The sequence below is a fragment of the Phialemonium atrogriseum genome (genome assembly GCF_030411735.1).
Source record: "Phialemonium atrogriseum strain 8032-3 unplaced genomic scaffold QBC33scaffold_30, whole genome shotgun sequence".
In the NCBI taxonomy this organism is placed as follows: Eukaryota; Fungi; Ascomycota; class Sordariomycetes; order Cephalothecales; family Cephalothecaceae; genus Phialemonium; species Phialemonium atrogriseum.
In genome coordinates, this window is record NW_026848167.1 from 308,531 (window position 1) to 325,572 (window position 17,042).

Below are 17,042 nucleotides of genomic sequence, written 5' to 3' on the forward strand. Positions count from 1 at the left end.
GTATCGAGTCACCACAGTGAGAGAAGCCACCTGCAGATCCTTCCTGTCCAGCCCAGCCTTTGACGTTAGCTCTCCGTCCCCCTTCTAAGCCTACTAGAAAGAAGTATTCGCCCGCTGCCGCGCTTGCGTCGAGGCGACTCCAGCGCCCCAGAGCAGTTGACGTCGCCGCCAGTCCGGAATTTCGGAGTGCCCGGGCTGTCTGTCGGACGTGGAGCCCAATATCACGCTATAGAGCAAGCACGACGTCACCAAGGGAGACTTCGTCAGGATCTGACGGGATATCTGCATGGCGATGGGCTGCCGCTATGGCGAGAATGCGACTGGCTGCTCCGTCGTGTAAGAGAGAGGCAGGCTGGCCATGTTATCCGGTTTCATCTTATTAAGGTATTTGACGTAATCGAAGTTCTTTGAAGGGGGGGGCTCTGACCGACTGCCTCCCCACCCACTTCAAGTGTCCAAGTGAAAGAGCTTTGTGACTCAACATCGCTTCCCCCATTGCATGTCTCTTTGGAAATGCCGTTTTTCGCCTCCAGGCTCGCCGGATGCGGAAAACTACGACATTCTTTGTCGACAACAGATGACCAGCTCAGCGAAATTGTACAGAAATAGCCCGATTCCCACCATGTACGCTCTTGGTACACTTCTCTATCGCAAGCACACACATACACAGACACCCACCCACACACACACACACACACACACACACATCTCGCAACCTTGCACATCACCACTGCTCAACATGACGAACCACTGGAGCCAAGTCCCCGGCCTCGAAAACGATGGAGGTATTCCAAATGATAGGCGAGCCCGCCATGAGCATGACGTTCGTGTTCATTGCGAGAATGGTGCGGCCCATTCCAATCCATCGGCCCCCTTGTGGTGGCTGGTTAGTCCAAGAGGATAGAAGCTGACTACAGACACCAACAGGATACTCTCTCCCATACACGGCCGGTAGCCACGTCTTGGACTACATTGCTCCGGACAAGAAAGACCAAAAGCGTACCGTGGAAGAGCACTTGTTGGCCATTATGCGCGACACTCTCAAGGCCGCTACTGAGGCAGAGTATGGCAGACCTTGGGCAGGGGAGAATCTTCCGACAGACTATTTCCATGCTGTGGTGCACTATTGTCATACTCGGCACAGCTATCCCGATTCTCTGATAAAGCATGCTGGGAACCTGGGCCCTCAGCTGGAGTGCTTGGAAAAGCTGATCTCCGGATGCCAATACTATGCCAGAAGGGCTGTGTTTACGACGGGTCTGACGGAAATCGCCTTGAACCTGGCGAATTTGGCGCCGGCAACAGTGGGCACGCCTGGCTTCACCCTCCATCCAGCCAACGCATCAGTGGTGCCTTACATGCTGCAGCCACCCTGGCTTCGGATCAACCAGAGCGAAACGATCAAGGACCGCGAAAACTCATGCTGCCCAGGCCATTGCATGGAGCCGTCTTGCATACAATACTGCTTCAACGCCATGGTCGATTTTGTCGACAGAGTTCGCCACCCTTATGCCTCACTGAGACAGGACCAGGTCAATGAAAACTTGGAGTCCGGCGGTGCTGGACGCCCAGATGACTTCTTGTACTTGGGTGGTCTCGCGCCAGCCTACATGACGGCTGCACTCATGCTCAAGAGACTGGTTGGGCCGCTGACCACGTTCACCCATGCCATCACCATTCTCGCCGGCTTTTGCAGCTGCCCGTCCACGCTTGAAGAGCAGGCAAAGCTCCCTAAGCTTCCATATTCCCAGCATAGCCCCGAGGGAGCTACTGCGTGGGGGATCGCATATCCTGCCAAAGAAGTAGCTGTCAAGGCCTTGATTTTTGAGCCATATGGAGCACCAAACTGGGGCCGTCGGTCTTAATTTGACGGCAATATTCTGGGCCGGAAGGACGCGGAGAAGATTGTTTCTTTTTTTTCTTCTTCTTTTTTTTTTTTTTTTTTTTTTTGGCTGGTTTTGCTAGTTTTTCTATTTTATATCTATGACGACCGCTCAAACTGCTTCGCAACCAGTGAAAGTGAGAAAAATTGTTCAAACATGACGGCCACGAGATTATCATCTTCGATGCCTAAATCTGTTGCAGAGAGCACGCAGTTCCTAAGTGCCATCACACCAAGTGGGCTTTGTGTCCTATGTCTTCCCCTCCGCATTCATCTCGGATCGCGTTCCCGGTACTGCGGGATGAGCCACTGCCGTCCACCGAAACCCATCCGCCACTCTTGCTCCACTTGGAGGCGTCCGCCGATACTGAGTTGAGACATGACTGACCTCCCATCAGTTCCGCAATACTTTCGGCGGCTTGGTACCATCTGCTGGAGCTCGTCGTCGGGTTCAGGGATTACATTGGAATATCCCCACCGGGAGGGAACCTGCAACTCTCGGTGTCAGAATTTGCCTAGCGCGGAGACGGGACCTAATGTGCCATGAAAAGTAGGGGACATCTTTTGTCTCTGGAGTCATCTAATGGACCTCGAGACACACGTTCAATAGGGGGGGGGGGATAAAGGAAATCGAGGCAAGCTCACCGCTCTCGCAGCTTGGCTGCATCGATGCCAAGCTCAAGGAAAGTCTGCATCAGCCCCGGATTCCTCCGGCAGGCAAGATATATCATGCCCTTTCCTATCTCGCGGGGCATCGTGCAGGTAGCCAAGGACCAAGCTTCCCAATCGCTCAAGGCTGTCTCCTCTCTCGATAGCACGAACCGTTTGATCAGCTGACGATATCCACATTTGCATCGCGGCGCGCGTCTCCTAGACTCGGGCCCACTGTCGACCATGGACCGGAACTCCAGGATCTGACTTGGATTGAGTCGACGCTGGGCCGCTTCGAAGAAGACCTCGAGAAGTTGGGGCTTCCCGAGGTCTGCCGCGAGATGGAACGGAGTGAAGCCAAGCGCATCCTTGGCGAGCATATCTACGCCGACCTCGTCCAGAAGGGTTCGTGACATGGCAACGTCCTTGTGCATAGCGGCAATGTGCAACGCGTTGTGGCCAAACTGGTTTGTCTCATTGGGGTTTTGGTCACGCCTAAGCCCCTCGGTGACGAAAGCCGGACAACCAAGCTCCGCGGCGGCAATGAACAAGTTCTTGCCGAAATCTTTCGATATTGGGCCAGAAGCTCGGGAGTAGCATAGGTAGGCTACATAAGAGTCGTGGATGGGGGGATCCAATGCGTTGAGCCGGTAATACCAGAACCGCATGCAGAAATGGTGTGGCTGCCACAATTGTTGTTGAGACTCTTGTAGAGACGGCCGCAAACGCAACGAGCCATCCTGGGCATTGTAGATGGGAAATTCGGAAAGCTGCGGCGCCGAGTGCTCTGCCCCATAGCACATGAACGAGGCATTGATGATAGAATCTTTAACAGCAGAGCAGTGTCGTCTAGACTTCGGCGTTTCCGCTTCTTTTTCGAGATCGGTTGCCACGTCCTTGGCGATCTGGTCAACCTCTTCCAACGTCAGGCCGGCAACTTGCTGCGAGAGGTAAAACGTTGATGCCTCGGCCAGAGCAAGCTTTGCACGGCGTGTGGGCATGACTCCTCCCAACCCGTAAACTTTGGCGGCCTCGTGCGCAGCCGTCTTGGTCTTGAAGCCCGCCTGCTGCAATGTCACCACAACATACTTCAGGCAGCCCACCCCGAACAGTAGCGATAAGAGCTCTTCACTGCCTATGAGCTCCATGAAATTCGAGCCTTCAGTAACGGCGCGGTATGCGGCTACGCTGGATGCGAGCTCTGCCAGAATGAGTGGTCGACAGGCGCCAGATATCATGAGCAAGGCGGACTGGACAAACTGGATATCCATTCCACGAGCCGTCCTTGCACTGCGTCCTGCAGAGCATCCCAACAACGGTTCAGTTGTGGATGAAATTGTGTCCCTGAATGAATTTGCGTCCGTGGATGAGGTTGCGCCTGTGGATGAGGCTGCGTCTGTGGATGAAGTTGCCCTCGTGCAGTGCTGTCTGGGGGTACGCGGAGGCAAGTCGTTGTATCAAATGTCGACAGGAATTTGTTGAGGCCAGTGTCCATGTGGGAAGTGATGAGTAGTTTGATCAGCTGCGGGGTTTTATCATCTTTGCGGAACATTTTTCTGATCAACTGCTGGAAGCCATCTCGGTCATCAACCAACAGAGTGCGCGAGAGGTCAAGGACAAAGATGACACGGTCATCATGGTGCAACCATTCGAGAACGTCCACGACCGACTGGAGGAGAAGCTCTTCGTTATGCTCAACACCTTTGTAGTTTCTGACAGCAGAAACAGGACCAAGCGCAAGCTCCGGATATTGGCAGAGTAGTTGGTGAGTGAGCTCCATGGCCATTTTCGGGAACTGGTGCTCGCTCGCTGCGTCCGTGGATGCGAAATGCGCGATCAGAGTCTTCGGAGTCTTGTCTCTGCCGTGATTTATGGTCGTGCCGTGATTCAAGGTCGAGGCGAGGATTTTGGCTAGAGCAGGATTGGTCCGGCGGGTAGAGGTGACGACGAGAATGCCTCTGCTACCCTTTTTCCCAGCTCTTGAACTCCGGCTGGTCGTGAAGCCACTTGGCAAAGTCCTTGGCAATGCCATTGTCTTCTTCAGTGGACACTCGCTTCGCCTCGGAGCTGCAGAATTGTTGGGTGACAGAGGAAGCCATGGTTGTCTCCTGTTCAGTACATACCATGTTTTGTACTTCGAGCAACTCCGTTTGTATAGACGAGTCTACCTTTCCGTCGAAATACCTCTCTTCGTTTTCAAGCTGCAACAAGAGATCGCGAAACTCGGTTGGGCGGAACAAACTTTTGAAGTTGTAGCGCCAACTCGACGTGACTGACCTCACTTGATATTCCAGAATTGTCGAGAAGAGGTTTACGAGCATGGGGCCGGGGGAGGGGGGGGACGTCTCCCCCCTTGCGAGCTTGACGCTGGAGCAGCGAAGAAACGCTCAGTTGAAGATACCAGTCGAAGGCATGGGCAATGTGGCTGAGGCCTTTCATCGTTTCCTCTTGTGAAGTTATCGCGAACCCAACAATCTGAAACACCAGTTTTGTCAACAGCGTTCTCTGTCGGCCGATATGAAAGATAGAGACAACACTTACTCTGAGCACCAGACATAAACCACCAAAGGCCAAGCCAGCCGGCGGGTACAACTCGAGGACGGGCGATAGCTGCTTTTGCAACATTTCAAGAAGCCTTGAGGCAGTTTTGATGGCGTCGCGGGTCGTCTGGGCCGGGACATCAAGGGTCAGTTGCAGCCGAGTTATCTCTAGCATCAGTCGGCGTCTCGTCTCAGTATCCTCGGGAAAGGCCGCCAGTCAGGGTCGCAGATGATATACGCACCTCGGAGCGATTCGCCCTTTGCCATTTTGTCGTACTCTTCCATGACGACTTGCTCAAATTTCTCGGCGAGTTTTCCGGTTTTCGATTTCATTGTGTCATATGCCTCGTCCCACAGGGCATTCTTCTCGGCCCCGTCACTAGGTGTCTGCCGTCCCGTGTCTGGGGCGCAACCGTCATCGGCCCACCCGATGCCGCGGGGGTACCTAGCAGCTGCCAGCTGCGCAGGTGTTACTGCAGTCATAGCGGCAGCGGTCAGCACCTGAAAAGGACCCGGGTCTGATAGAGATGGAGCATGCTTCGCCCGACGGCGATGGTCGGAGGGTGAAGAGAACTTCTCCATGCTGCACCCCAGTCCTCTAGGATGGTTGTGAGAAAGGAATGAGAAGAGATGCCAGCCAGCTCAGAAGAAGGGAAAAGGGGCCAACCCAGATGACAGCCTAGATGACAGCCCAGACGACTGCCCCACGACATATTCTTTGTTCTCTCAGCGGCTGGTGCACGACCCCTGTCAGCCATGTCGCAGGTGTCAACAACCTTCATTTCGATGCTCTCCGTCTGTGTTGTGCGCGCCTCAAGACACCGAGCTGCCCCAGAAACTACACGCCAACTGGGCCCAAAACGTCTGCAGGCCGCAGAGGAAGAGGACGAATCTATGTCCCAGCTTGACAAAAATTGTTAGAGCCTCAACCCAGGAGGGGATGTGAGTGCGCACTGACTCAGGGAACGTGGCGGTCCACCCAGCCTGCCTTAGCAAAGCTTGCCAATCTCATTCTGTCAGATATCATCAATGCTGCGGCTGGAGCGGTTGAATTGCTTGAGTATTGCTTGAACGTTGCTTGAAGAGCTGGAGCTAGCGCTGGCCAATGGCCCTGAAAATACAGGCCTCCCCCCGGCTTGACCAATTACCTATCCAACACATCCCGTCCACTCCGATCGAACTTTCACACAGTACCGTATGGCAAGTGTTATCAGCATAATACCATAGGTAAGGTAGAATCAATCTATTAGCTTTCGAAGGGTGCAGTCTGTGGACCATTTAGACAGTCATCAGTGCGTAAGCAAAGCGGTGATACGCCTGCAATCAACGCAATGATCGATATGACATTTAGACATGAAAGGTAGCTAATTATACGGCTTTCGTCTGAGGAGGGAGGGGTTTTTTATTATTTATTATTTATCTTTTCTTTTTTGAGTAGGGCAAGCTGGAAGTTTATGGGATGGAGTATGCTCGCCAGCTGAGATGGCCCCGAATACAAATCTCACAGAATGGCTTCACACAAATGCTTTACACGACAGCTTTCACACGACTGGATGCTTACATGTAACAGCTAACCAAACCTCGTATGAATAGGGTTACTCCTGGTCTCTTGTCTGTCCATGTTTGTTATGGTTCACCCAGCTCACCCAGCTGGTCACCCGCTGGCTCACCCGGCCCATCCACAATGCTCATCCACGGTGCTCATCCACAGTGACACCCTTAAAGCGGCGGGCCGGGTAACCCTGCGAGGAAGCTCCGTACACAAATGTCATGGTATAAGCAGCTTCCTACTGCCACGCTGACGTGCTGAACTTCTTCCCTGATGGGTTTATTAATGGTCCCAACCGCTCCTTTGCTTCACGGTGACGCTCTAACATGGTCTATTGTCTCGCATGACTTGATGGCACAACACCAGCCTTGATCCCTACCTACACAAGGTTTTACAGCTCTCGAGACCTCGATTGCCAACACGAAAGTTGGCTCAACACACACTCAAGGGATGCTGTCGGGCCGGTGTGTCCCAGTGGGCCGAGAACGCCTCTCCCGTCAAACACTGCAACAACCTGTTGGTCGGTATGCCTGTATCAGCCGAAACTGCCACTCCCACCAAAGCTAGCACCCATGCTATTCATTGGCTAGAAAGAAAAGAAGGCACTCAGTCCCGACGGGGGGCCGGGATACAAGCCAACGAGACCATCCTCCGACCTTCGTTCGCGGTTCAGCGAGGGCCCCCCTTGCTTCCTCGCAAGCCGTGGGGGGGAAGGGGAGGGGGGCGCCGGTTGGCGACGTCCCCATCGTCGGGAACCCCTGGGAACCCAACCCCCCCCCTTCTCTCCGCACTCCACGACCCTCAACATTTCCCTTGTGCCATATATATATATATATATATTATATGCAAGTCGAGGAGAGTCTCGGGGACCCAACAGACAGCCCTGTCCTGCAAGTTTGGGTTCCACGACAGATATATTTTGTCTTTCTTTCTAATTTTATGCAAGCCCCCGGTTTGGGGGAGCGGCACCAGGACACATGACATTTGGATCGAGAGACACCATTTCCCGGCATCCCGGCGTGGCTGGGACGGTTGTTGTGCCGATGTGCGACCACGCAGGAGGACGCTTTGGGAACTGCCTTGGTACGAGCTGTCTTCCCCGATCGGTCTCATTCTTGGGATGGATGCCCGTCTCCCACCCACCTTCCACTTCCCGAACGGCCCATTGGTAACCCGTCCAATCGGGTACTGCTGCGACAGAGGCAATGCCGGGCTTGTGGAACCGCATTGGCTGCGGCTCCAGGGTGATGGTGACACGGGGCGCCCCAGCACACGAAAACTGTGTGTACGGCTAGCTTACTTCTGGTCAGCCTTGTCGAGGCTTGATTAGTGAAACCCTGGGGCGGCTCAGCGTCTGAATGGGAATGCCATTGACCAGCCTCAACGTAGCCTGATGTTGACTGAACGGTCAGTCCACCATCTGAACCTCTTCCGTGCCCTTAGTTAGTTGCAATCAATTGCTAGACGGCAACCATTCTCCAATTTTCTTTGTGTAATATCAACCAAGAGTGCAGACCTCATGTTTCAGCTCCAGGGATAGCTCCTGCCTCTCACATGAATAGCCTGGCTGTTGTGCACACTCTTGCTAATTCTGCCACACTACAACGTAGCTAACTTTGGCAGGGATGTTTTTCTGGGTCTCAGTTTCGATACGGGAGCTAATTGGGTCTTGAGAGGCTCACTCGGTTGTCACATTGGTTCTGACTTCCGCGCAGTAGGACAAATTGGACTATTGAGTCCTCTAGTCCTGACAATCAATTGGCATCTAATATTCACTGAATTAATAGCCCACTTCGAAACTTAATTATAACTTTTTGCAGCATTCATAGGAATGGAGAGCGTGTATGCTTGCACACAGGAGACCACACTGACAAACAGGCACTCTGAGGAAGCTTTGCCGTGGACCATCAAGAGCAGAGCTACGATAAGGCGAAGAGGGGTGACCAACGCTTCGATCCCCGCTTCAATGATGACCGTTGGCTGTCGCCGATTTCCCGCCTCGTGTGATAACAACAGCCTCACAAGCCATTACACCCCCTGAAACATACCTTGGTCGTATTGATGTGACGTAAAAGAAGCAAAGTTAACTATCTATCCGTACGTGGGGGGTTATTTTGCGTTGGGCCCGCGAGCCAATGGGAATCTCTCCCCACAGCAAATAGAACGGGGGCACCTCGGTCTCGAAAAGCCACCCAGGGCTGCTAGCCGCCCGGCCCTACTGCGTAGCATCCCGAACCAAACAATCCAAGAGAATGGCCGCTGCTCTCGGGCGACAAATATGCGGGGGGGGTTTGACGTGCGAGCGGTTTTGTTTTTGCTCAAGCCGTGTTTGCCCTGCATGTGATAGACCCCCGGTCTTCCTCCCTTCTTGTAAGGCAACCGAGTGGCTGAGGCAAGGCACCCGAACTATCTCCATACCACAATCGCATTGGGTTGGTCTGTTGGGGAGAGGATTGCATACCGTCTGCATTGGGATAGCTGCACGGTTTCTGAGTGGCTGGTCGGTCGCATGAGTGGCTTCATTAGGTATTGTTTTTGTTCGGCAAGGAAGTGCGGTGTGCTTGGGAGGCCCAAGCTTGAGGACGTATGGTTTGGTTGTCCGCTTGGGGGAGCTGAGGCTCGCGATGTTCTTGTAAACAACTGACGGTGACTGTCTCTTGAATCCTCGTCCGGACTCACAGCTTGGGTGTTGTGGATCAACCGTGCTTAGACAACAAATAAATCACTCAAATCTCGGTGTGTCTCGCGGTGAGGATAGGACTGCATATTTTTACTCGTATCCCTTGCGTCAAATCGGGAACACGGGGAATTGAGACAGCAAGCAGCCCCACAGATGCCTCAACAAAGTCTGGTTCATGTGACTAGGTAAGTATCGATTTAGATAACGGGTACCGCTCCAGACAGCTCAGTCCAGGGGACAACACCCAGGGTTGAGACTGAAGGCAACTGAGGTCTCAGCAGGCTTAACGATAATTAGTCTTTCAAGTGGAACAGTTGCCTGTCTCTGGCAACCGTCATCTCCACATTCACGAAATGACTCTAGGGTCAGAACCTGTTGTATTGTAATAACAGTCAAAGCGAGACATATCTCTAGACCTCAAATGGGGATTTAGATGATGGACTAACCCAAGGGGCATTGAACGATGATAAAGGGAAAGCAAGTTCAATTCTAAATGCTTGGAAGTGTTAACGGTTGAGATTAAGAGATTGAATAGAAGACATCAACGCAGACTGTTTCCTAGCCTGGCCGATGGCTTGTTTTTCAGTCAACTAGAATAAACCACTTGAAAGCAATCCCGACTTGTCTGTATTCTCACTCCTAAACGCATACAACACGGATGGTAATCTGTGAAATTACAGTCACTTCCCTCAGGTAATTGGTGAGCATACGGGATTCATCACGATGTCCTTGTCTAACTCAATGCTGACGTCCACTCGATGCTGACTAGGCGGCAGGCTCGTATCCTGCCTAGCCGTGCTACTTGAGGCTCCTCCTCTCAGTGGCACAATGTCCCACGCTCGGGGGGGTGGGGGGCTGCTGAGAAATGGCTTCAGCGTCAGACCTGGATTTGCAAGACGGCAGGTGTGCAATCCTTGGCCAGCTGGCCGTCAATCTGGCTGTCACGCGGGCGTATTTTATCCGCCTCATTGTGGTGGGAGGTGGGGGGTCGCGTTCGCCTTATTCGATGCAGCCCTGCGGACCAATCAGCAAATGATTTCGCTGGACCAGTGCGAGATCGAGTATGGATGACTGCCTCGGTGTGATGAACAAATGGTTTCCTTAATTTGCCCTGTGATTCGGTGTGTCTCAAGCTACCTTTTCACCTGATCCTAGCCGTTAGGGCTGAGTGGAATGTGAACAAGGCAAAAAGGCATCCAGGAGCTCTAACATGCCGTGTTTTACGCCCCGGGCAAAACCAGCTTTGGCATTGCATCATGTTGGTCTCAGCCAGCAGCCAATGGGGTCTACACATACATCGTAGCAATCGCCTGAATGTGACCGGAGAAGGCTGCGGGGCACATCTGCAGTTCGTGATATAATTACGCGGTGCCCCGCAAGGCGATCAAATGGTGCTGCAACGAGGCTCCGAGAAGCCGGTGACATGTTGACCAGGGGAGGTACAAAATAGGTACAACTTAGCAGCCACGGGACAAATGTCCGGGTGCCTGTTTTGAGGTGCAAGCCTGCTCGAGCCTGCATCGGAATGGATGGGTGTCTGCGAGGCTGGGGATGAACATCTCCGATCGAGCCCCAGCTCTCCGATCGAAGTCCAGCTCGGCTACACTCGAGATCAGGGAGCAGCTAATGGACGGGCGGATCTAGATCACAAAGGATGTCAACAGTGAGCGGTATGGGACGTGAGTTTCGTGTTCCCTTCTAGATATTTGGCCAGACTCAGACGTGGTATCGATATGAGATGTACTTACTCAAGAATCCATTAGCTTGCCATGCCAATAATCAATTAGTCTGAGAGTTTCAGCGTCTTGTTAGAGCCCTACTATCGGCGCGCCACTCCTCCAGTACCACAAGGGGTGGCCTTGATATCAAGGCCTACTGAGGTGTTCCAGTATAATCAATCAATGTCAAGTGCAGTTCATCACTGCTCTCAAAATTTAGATAGGTACCTATTAGAACTTGCGAGGGATGAGATCCTAGATCCGTGGTGGCAGGGCTATGGCAAAGCACCCTCATCACCCATGTTGCTGTTGTCGCTGCCGTGGATAAATAACTGTTACCGTCACTCTTGATACTGAAGCTCGTCAGCTCGATTTATAAGGGTGACTTTAGCATATGTGACTCAGGCGTGTCTATAAATTCAATGACGCGGAATATAATTCTACTTCGAGGTGCTGAAACGGCAATTCAGCTTCCTCGGTCTCCCCCTAGGAAGTGCACTGAGATTGAAGACAAGGACGCCGTCAAGATTATCATCTGGGAGGTGTAGAGATTACAGAACAAGACGGAGTCAAAGAATCAAATAGCTGCGTATTTTATTACAGCAGCGTTTTCGTACTTGAAGCAACTCTCTTATAATACTGTGATACTCACTCTTGTTATTAGTTCTCACTCTTGTAAGCATACTGAACCATAGGAATATTCACTCTTTTTCGCGGTTGCTTCGATAAGCATGAACGAATAGGCCTCCGAGGTTTCTTGAGTAAACATCTCCTGCCTCGGAGTGTTTTAGGTATAAATGAACGCTGGCATTCAGGTTGAGTTTGTATCTAAGGTGAAGCTAACGAAGAATTTCAAGGCAGGATGGGTGTGGCTTGCTGGCCAAGTCAGGTTTCATTCAACACGTATCCAGCCACAAGGTTGTCATGATCATCGTGATGCAAGAGCGCCTGGCAGGAGTATTCGTCACATCTTGCAAAGCAGTCAACACTCCGTCCTTGGTCCAGCGTACACCTCTCATTCCGTCAATACATATTGATTACTTGCTCGCGAACATTCTCGATGCTTCTCGCCATCTGTTTGTTTGTTGTCAGGGTAATTATAATTAGTCAATTATGGTGGTGGTCTCGGACATGCCGAGGTCCTGCGATGCGTAGCTCAGAGAGTTCAAAGTGCCTTGGACTTCGTCCGCCGGTTCGTCGGAGGAAGAGAGTTCTCAGCCGTACCAACTGTAGCAGCCGCGGCAGCCGTTGCAGCCTTAGTTTCTGGCGCCAAACATTGAGGGAAATTCGGGCGTGTCAACCCCCCCCCCCCCCGCCCTCTTCCCCCACCTGCCGCTCGATGTGGATGCGCAACCGACTAGACGTCGTAATTACCGGGCAAACCTTTTGTCTCGCAGCACTGGGCGTGGGTTGCTGCCTTGAGGTTTTTATTTGCCAGGATCAAGGATCGAACGTGCGGTTGGTTGCCTTGCACGGAAGAGGGGTATGCAACCATCTACATTCGGTGCTGAGCGCCTCTGACTCAGACTGTGCACATTTTGCCTGACATCATCAAAGCCCAAAATAGCACTTTCTCGTAATTGTGCTTCGCCTGAGTAAGACTGCAAGGACTGGGACCGCCTCGGTACCTAGTGAGTAATAAGTCACATGTGGCATGACCAGTAAGCCCTTTTGTTACAGGACGTGAACAAAAAACCTCGTCTGATGCATCCATCTGTGGTGTCACGTTATGAACCATTGAGTGTCGTTGACTGCAATTCCCAACCCAAACAAACTCAAAACGTTCCAACACCCAACAATTCCACGTGGTCGGGAACCGAATCAAAGTTTTTGCATTTCACAGCAGATTACGTGCAAGAATTTTAAGGCTCTTAGCCCTGGTTGACTGGGCGACGCTCGCTTTGTTCCAGGCATCCTGACTACATATCTTAGCCTGAGTTCCGCATCAGAGATCTGGTCGCCTTCAAATTCATCTAAAATTTTACTGGCTCGGCTAATAATAACTATGGGGAGATCGATGGAAGGTCCATATATGCCTCGGCTACCCAAGCGAGCCAAGCTACCTAATGCATCCCTAGTCATGGTCGATGCGCTAATAAGGGGGAAGGCAACGAGGCGGAGTTTTATTCAATTTGAATGATTGGGTCGTCGCCTTTGGAGCCTGAACGGATATATCGCTCAGTTCCAAGTTCCCTTTAACTGTCAGTCTTGTTAAGTAAAAGGGGTCAATCTCAAGCCGTTTGAAACCGGCGAGTCGTGTCTTTGTCCGAGTAGAATGTAAACAAAACTTTCATCTTTTTCATCTTCGTGACCATAATTGCTGTTTTACCTAGGTGAATTCAGTTTACCAATGGGATTTCCATGACCTGAAGAACTCATTCACAATGAGCATTCCTAGTGAAAGGGGGCTAGAGTTCCCAACAGAAGCTAGGGGACCTTCCAAGTCCTGTGGATATAAATATCGGCTCTTTTCTGCATCTCAGACTTGAAATGATTATAACCTTCTTCTTCTTCTACTTGCCCAGTCTTCTTCATCTTCCACTGATCAGCTGGCTTGACAGCTGGTTGGTTGGTTGGTTAGTTGGTTGGTTGTTGTTTTGTTTTCCCTTCAGGGGCAGTCCTTTTGCCCTGTTTCACTAGAGCTAAAGTTAGGAAGAAGCAGCCAGCAACATCGTCTCGATGAGCAACTTGACATACCTAGTTTTCAATATCCTTTCTGTTGGTATTCCCTGGCTGGTCTCAAGTAAGAAACATCAAACGCGAGGGGAAACCCAAGAACACGCGTAACGCCCACGACCTCTCTGAATTGAAAGTGAAAATAGAAATAAAAATACAAAGCTTCTAAAGTAGAGATGGAGACGCAATATTAAACATAAACATTTCAGGGCCCGCGTATAATTCCTTCATGCAAGGACCGCAGGTTCAGATAGATGATCGAAATGGAAGAGGGGGAAAGTAAGACTGGTCTATGCCTTAGATATATAGAATCATAGGCACACATTAGTTACCAGGAAGACCATGGACGGCTCAGTTAAATAAAGGTGAAAGAGGGTGACACTGTTAGGTTGTCTTTTAACGTGGGGTTTTTCATATAAAGCTAGGTAACTACCTACGTTGATGAACGAAATAACTTTTATGGCCTGGCGCCTAGAGCCCCACATTAGCACTGGCACACGGTGTCGTTGTCATGCAATGTCGGCCATCTCAAGGTCGGTCGCGGCGGTTTCAGTTTCGGGTGTCGGCTCCGCGTCGCAGGTGATTCCTGGGATCTCAAACTCGAACTGCGCAGGCACGCTGAAGCGATGCGATGTCGAGTCGTAGAGCAGGAAGTCGCCGCCCTGAGCGGCGATGCGGCAGGCGAAGAATAGGACGCGCTCCTTGCGCTGCTCGATCATGGACGGGGCCTCAAAGTATCTCTCGCTATCGTCCGCCTCCTCGCTTGTGAACAGCGAAGACGGCAGCGAGCTCTCGGTCCAAAGGAGACCCCTCATGGCCCAGTCTTCGGGCAACGGGCGCTCTCCCTTCCTTTGTTGCGGGAAACTTTCGCTCTCGATGCGAGAATAGGACTGGCAGTCTGCCAATAACGTATTGAGCATCAGAGACAGTAGCTTCCAGGGAAACTCTGCGCCCACATGCTTCATGGCCTCGGGGTGTTTCGTGATTCTGCCGAGGAAGACAAGGATGACATGGAGGAATGAGAGGATGTTGGGGTCTCCAAAGCGTCGCAGGACCACATCATGCATCTTGTTTGCCAGACTCAAGGCATCGGCCAGCTGCTTGGGCAGAGGGGATTCAGCTGCCGCGCTCTCCACCATTGGTTGGTCGACAGACTCTTCAGTGTCTGGGTATTTAACAGCGGTATAAACAGGATTTTTGGCATCGCCAAAGCCTAGGATGCTACAGCAGATGGTAATTCCCATGTGATAACTAATACCAAGTTAGCATACTTTTCCAAGAGTCGCACGAGGTGGGAAGGGGCTATTTACCCTGACTCTGGGAACATGGCTGTCTTGCGGGCAATGTGAATATCCAATGAGCTGATGAATTCGGCGACTGATGAATCAAGCTTCTCTGTGAATTTCTTGCTGAACATGATCCCAATACAGCGGACAAAGGCAAGCTCGTTTTTCGGCAGGCGAGACTTCTGATCGGGGTTCATCGCCATGACTGGGTCGAGAAGGGTCATGATCGACTCGCGAGCTGACTCGAATGGGACCGCAACACATAGCGACTTAACGTAGTAGTAGAGCTGTTGAAGCGCGTTTGGTCTCGCCAGGATCGCCAGGTGATGATACAGCCTGCCGGTTGTGGGAGCCTTGTCCGACGCCTTCGAGTACCACTGCCGGCTCACCAGAGTCCAGTTTTCGCGGTCGTGGATATTGTCATCCTCGATGGCCATCCTGTACCTGCCGAGATCACCAAGGCACTCAATCCAAGTGTCCTCAAATGTTGGAACTGTTTCGTAAAGCAGCGCCATCATCGAGTACGCTAGGTATATGAATGTCAGCATGTGCTCCAGCGATGAGGGCAGCCGGTGCCGCAAAAGCTCGAGGAATGAGTGGATTCCATGCCGCCACATGCGCGCAGGCATGGCATACTTAGAAGCGAGCCGTCGAAGAGCCGGGCTCGCGCTTGGGTGCTGGCTCGCCAAGAAGAAGTCGTGGTGCTCGTGGAGTAGCGTGCGATGTAGAGCAATGAGGGCCTGCCATTGCTCATTGTTAAGCTTGCTCGCCGAGTCATTCTGCGCATTCTGCGCGTTATCCACCTCGATACACTTGCTCTCCACCATAACAAGGCCGGCGTATATACCCTTGACTTCAGCGACTAGCTGCTCCCCGGATATCGGGCGCGTTTCTGGCTGTTTTACTAGCACTGACGTCTGATCCTCCACCGAGTTGGACTGAGACCTTTGGGCTGCACTGCCTGGTCCGGCCGGGCCAGGCCTCGGAGGAGCCCGGGCGTGGGACGACGAGGATGAGACACGCAGCCTCTGCTGAGGAGCCACATTAGATTTGTCGGGCCGGGACGGTCGTGGTGGCTCATCACGTGGCGTCCACAAGGTCCCAATCTGGCGGGGACGGGGATCGAAATTGGCAGTCTCCTCGGCGGGTGGGGCCTTTGATCGCTTCGAGGGAGACTGGGACCTGCTCCCCTCCCGCTTCAGGCTAGAAGCTGGACTTGTCGGGGCTTCCGGTGGTGGCTGGGGGGTTGGTTGTGTGACGTTACCCATGTCTCCTGGGCTTTCATTGGATGGCGAAGGCACAGCAACTTGTGAGCCGCCGGATCCATCTCTGGGCTTGCTGCCATCGCTGTGGGTTTATTAATTGTCACGTTCGGGAGCAGGGAAGGACTCAAAAAAGGCAGGAAAATGAGCATACCCTTTAGCAGCAGCAGCTCGGGCAGTTTCCCAGAGTGACCGGATCAGATCAGTCTTTTCCTCCTCCTCCGTCTTTTCATCAAGCACGCCAGCATGTTCCGACTTGACATGCTGGGTGAATGCGGCTTCTGAGGCATTCCGGATCGGGGTCGTGCAGAGGCCGCACACAACCCGCCGTGTCTGGTTTTCGGGCCAAAGACCTTGTCGCGATGATTTTTTACGCCAGCTGTTAAACCCCTTCTCGAGTTCCATCGCATGCAACAAGTTGCGCGGGCAAGCCGTGCGGGGGTTCCTGGTAGCCCAGGCGCCAATACAATAATTTTGGGTTCGAGAGACCCGACTTCTTCATAAAGGCAGACGCAATGGTCGTATTGAGTGTAAAACTAGCGTGTGCATTGGCAGTTGCAAAACTTGTGAAGGTTGAGACTCTGCAGTCCACTGACTAGGAATCGTTTTCACCACCTCGGTACTTATCTGCCCTTGCAGAGCCGCAGGCGAACCAGCATGGGTCGCCTGGGGAGAGAGGGCAAGCCATGGAACTTTGTACCGAATACTTAGTGCCTACCCAAATAAGCTAGGTAGGTAGGTACCTAGACCCCAGTGGTTCGCATTGGGCAGCGACCCCGCCTCGACAGGCAAGGCAGC

General features: G+C 52.4%; 3 protein-coding genes across 3 annotated transcripts; 1 reads left to right on the plus strand and 2 right to left on the minus strand.

Moving 5' to 3' along the window:
* Positions 1-739: 739 nt before the first annotated feature.
* Positions 740-1,865, plus strand: QBC33DRAFT_562733 (uncharacterized protein; the record flags this gene model as incomplete). The annotated part of the gene is made up of 2 exons (XM_060430229.1): positions 740-845; positions 928-1,865. The coding sequence occupies 2 exons, from the start codon at positions 740-742 to the stop codon at positions 1,863-1,865; spliced, it is 1,044 nt and encodes a 347-aa protein (XP_060279828.1).
* A 658-nt stretch (positions 1,866-2,523) lies between these two features.
* On the minus strand, positions 2,524-5,794 carry QBC33DRAFT_598179 (putative ankyrin repeat protein; the record flags this gene model as incomplete). The annotated part of the gene is made up of 8 exons (XM_060431958.1): positions 5,741-5,794; positions 5,316-5,546; positions 5,075-5,241; positions 4,849-5,008; positions 4,585-4,814; positions 4,003-4,499; positions 2,701-3,961; positions 2,524-2,625 (listed from the first exon to the last, which is right to left on the minus strand). Exons 1-8 carry the CDS (start codon positions 5,784-5,786, stop codon positions 2,524-2,526), a joined length of 2,694 nt encoding a protein of 897 aa, XP_060279829.1. The 5' UTR covers positions 5,787-5,794.
* Positions 5,795-14,205: 8,411 nt separating this feature from the next.
* On the minus strand, positions 14,206-16,250 carry QBC33DRAFT_580997 (uncharacterized protein; the record flags this gene model as incomplete). Its single annotated transcript, XM_060431237.1, has 2 exons — positions 14,206-14,947; positions 15,007-16,250. 2 exons carry the CDS (start codon positions 16,248-16,250, stop codon positions 14,206-14,208), a joined length of 1,986 nt encoding a protein of 661 aa, XP_060279830.1.
* Positions 16,251-17,042: the final 792 nt, after the last annotated feature.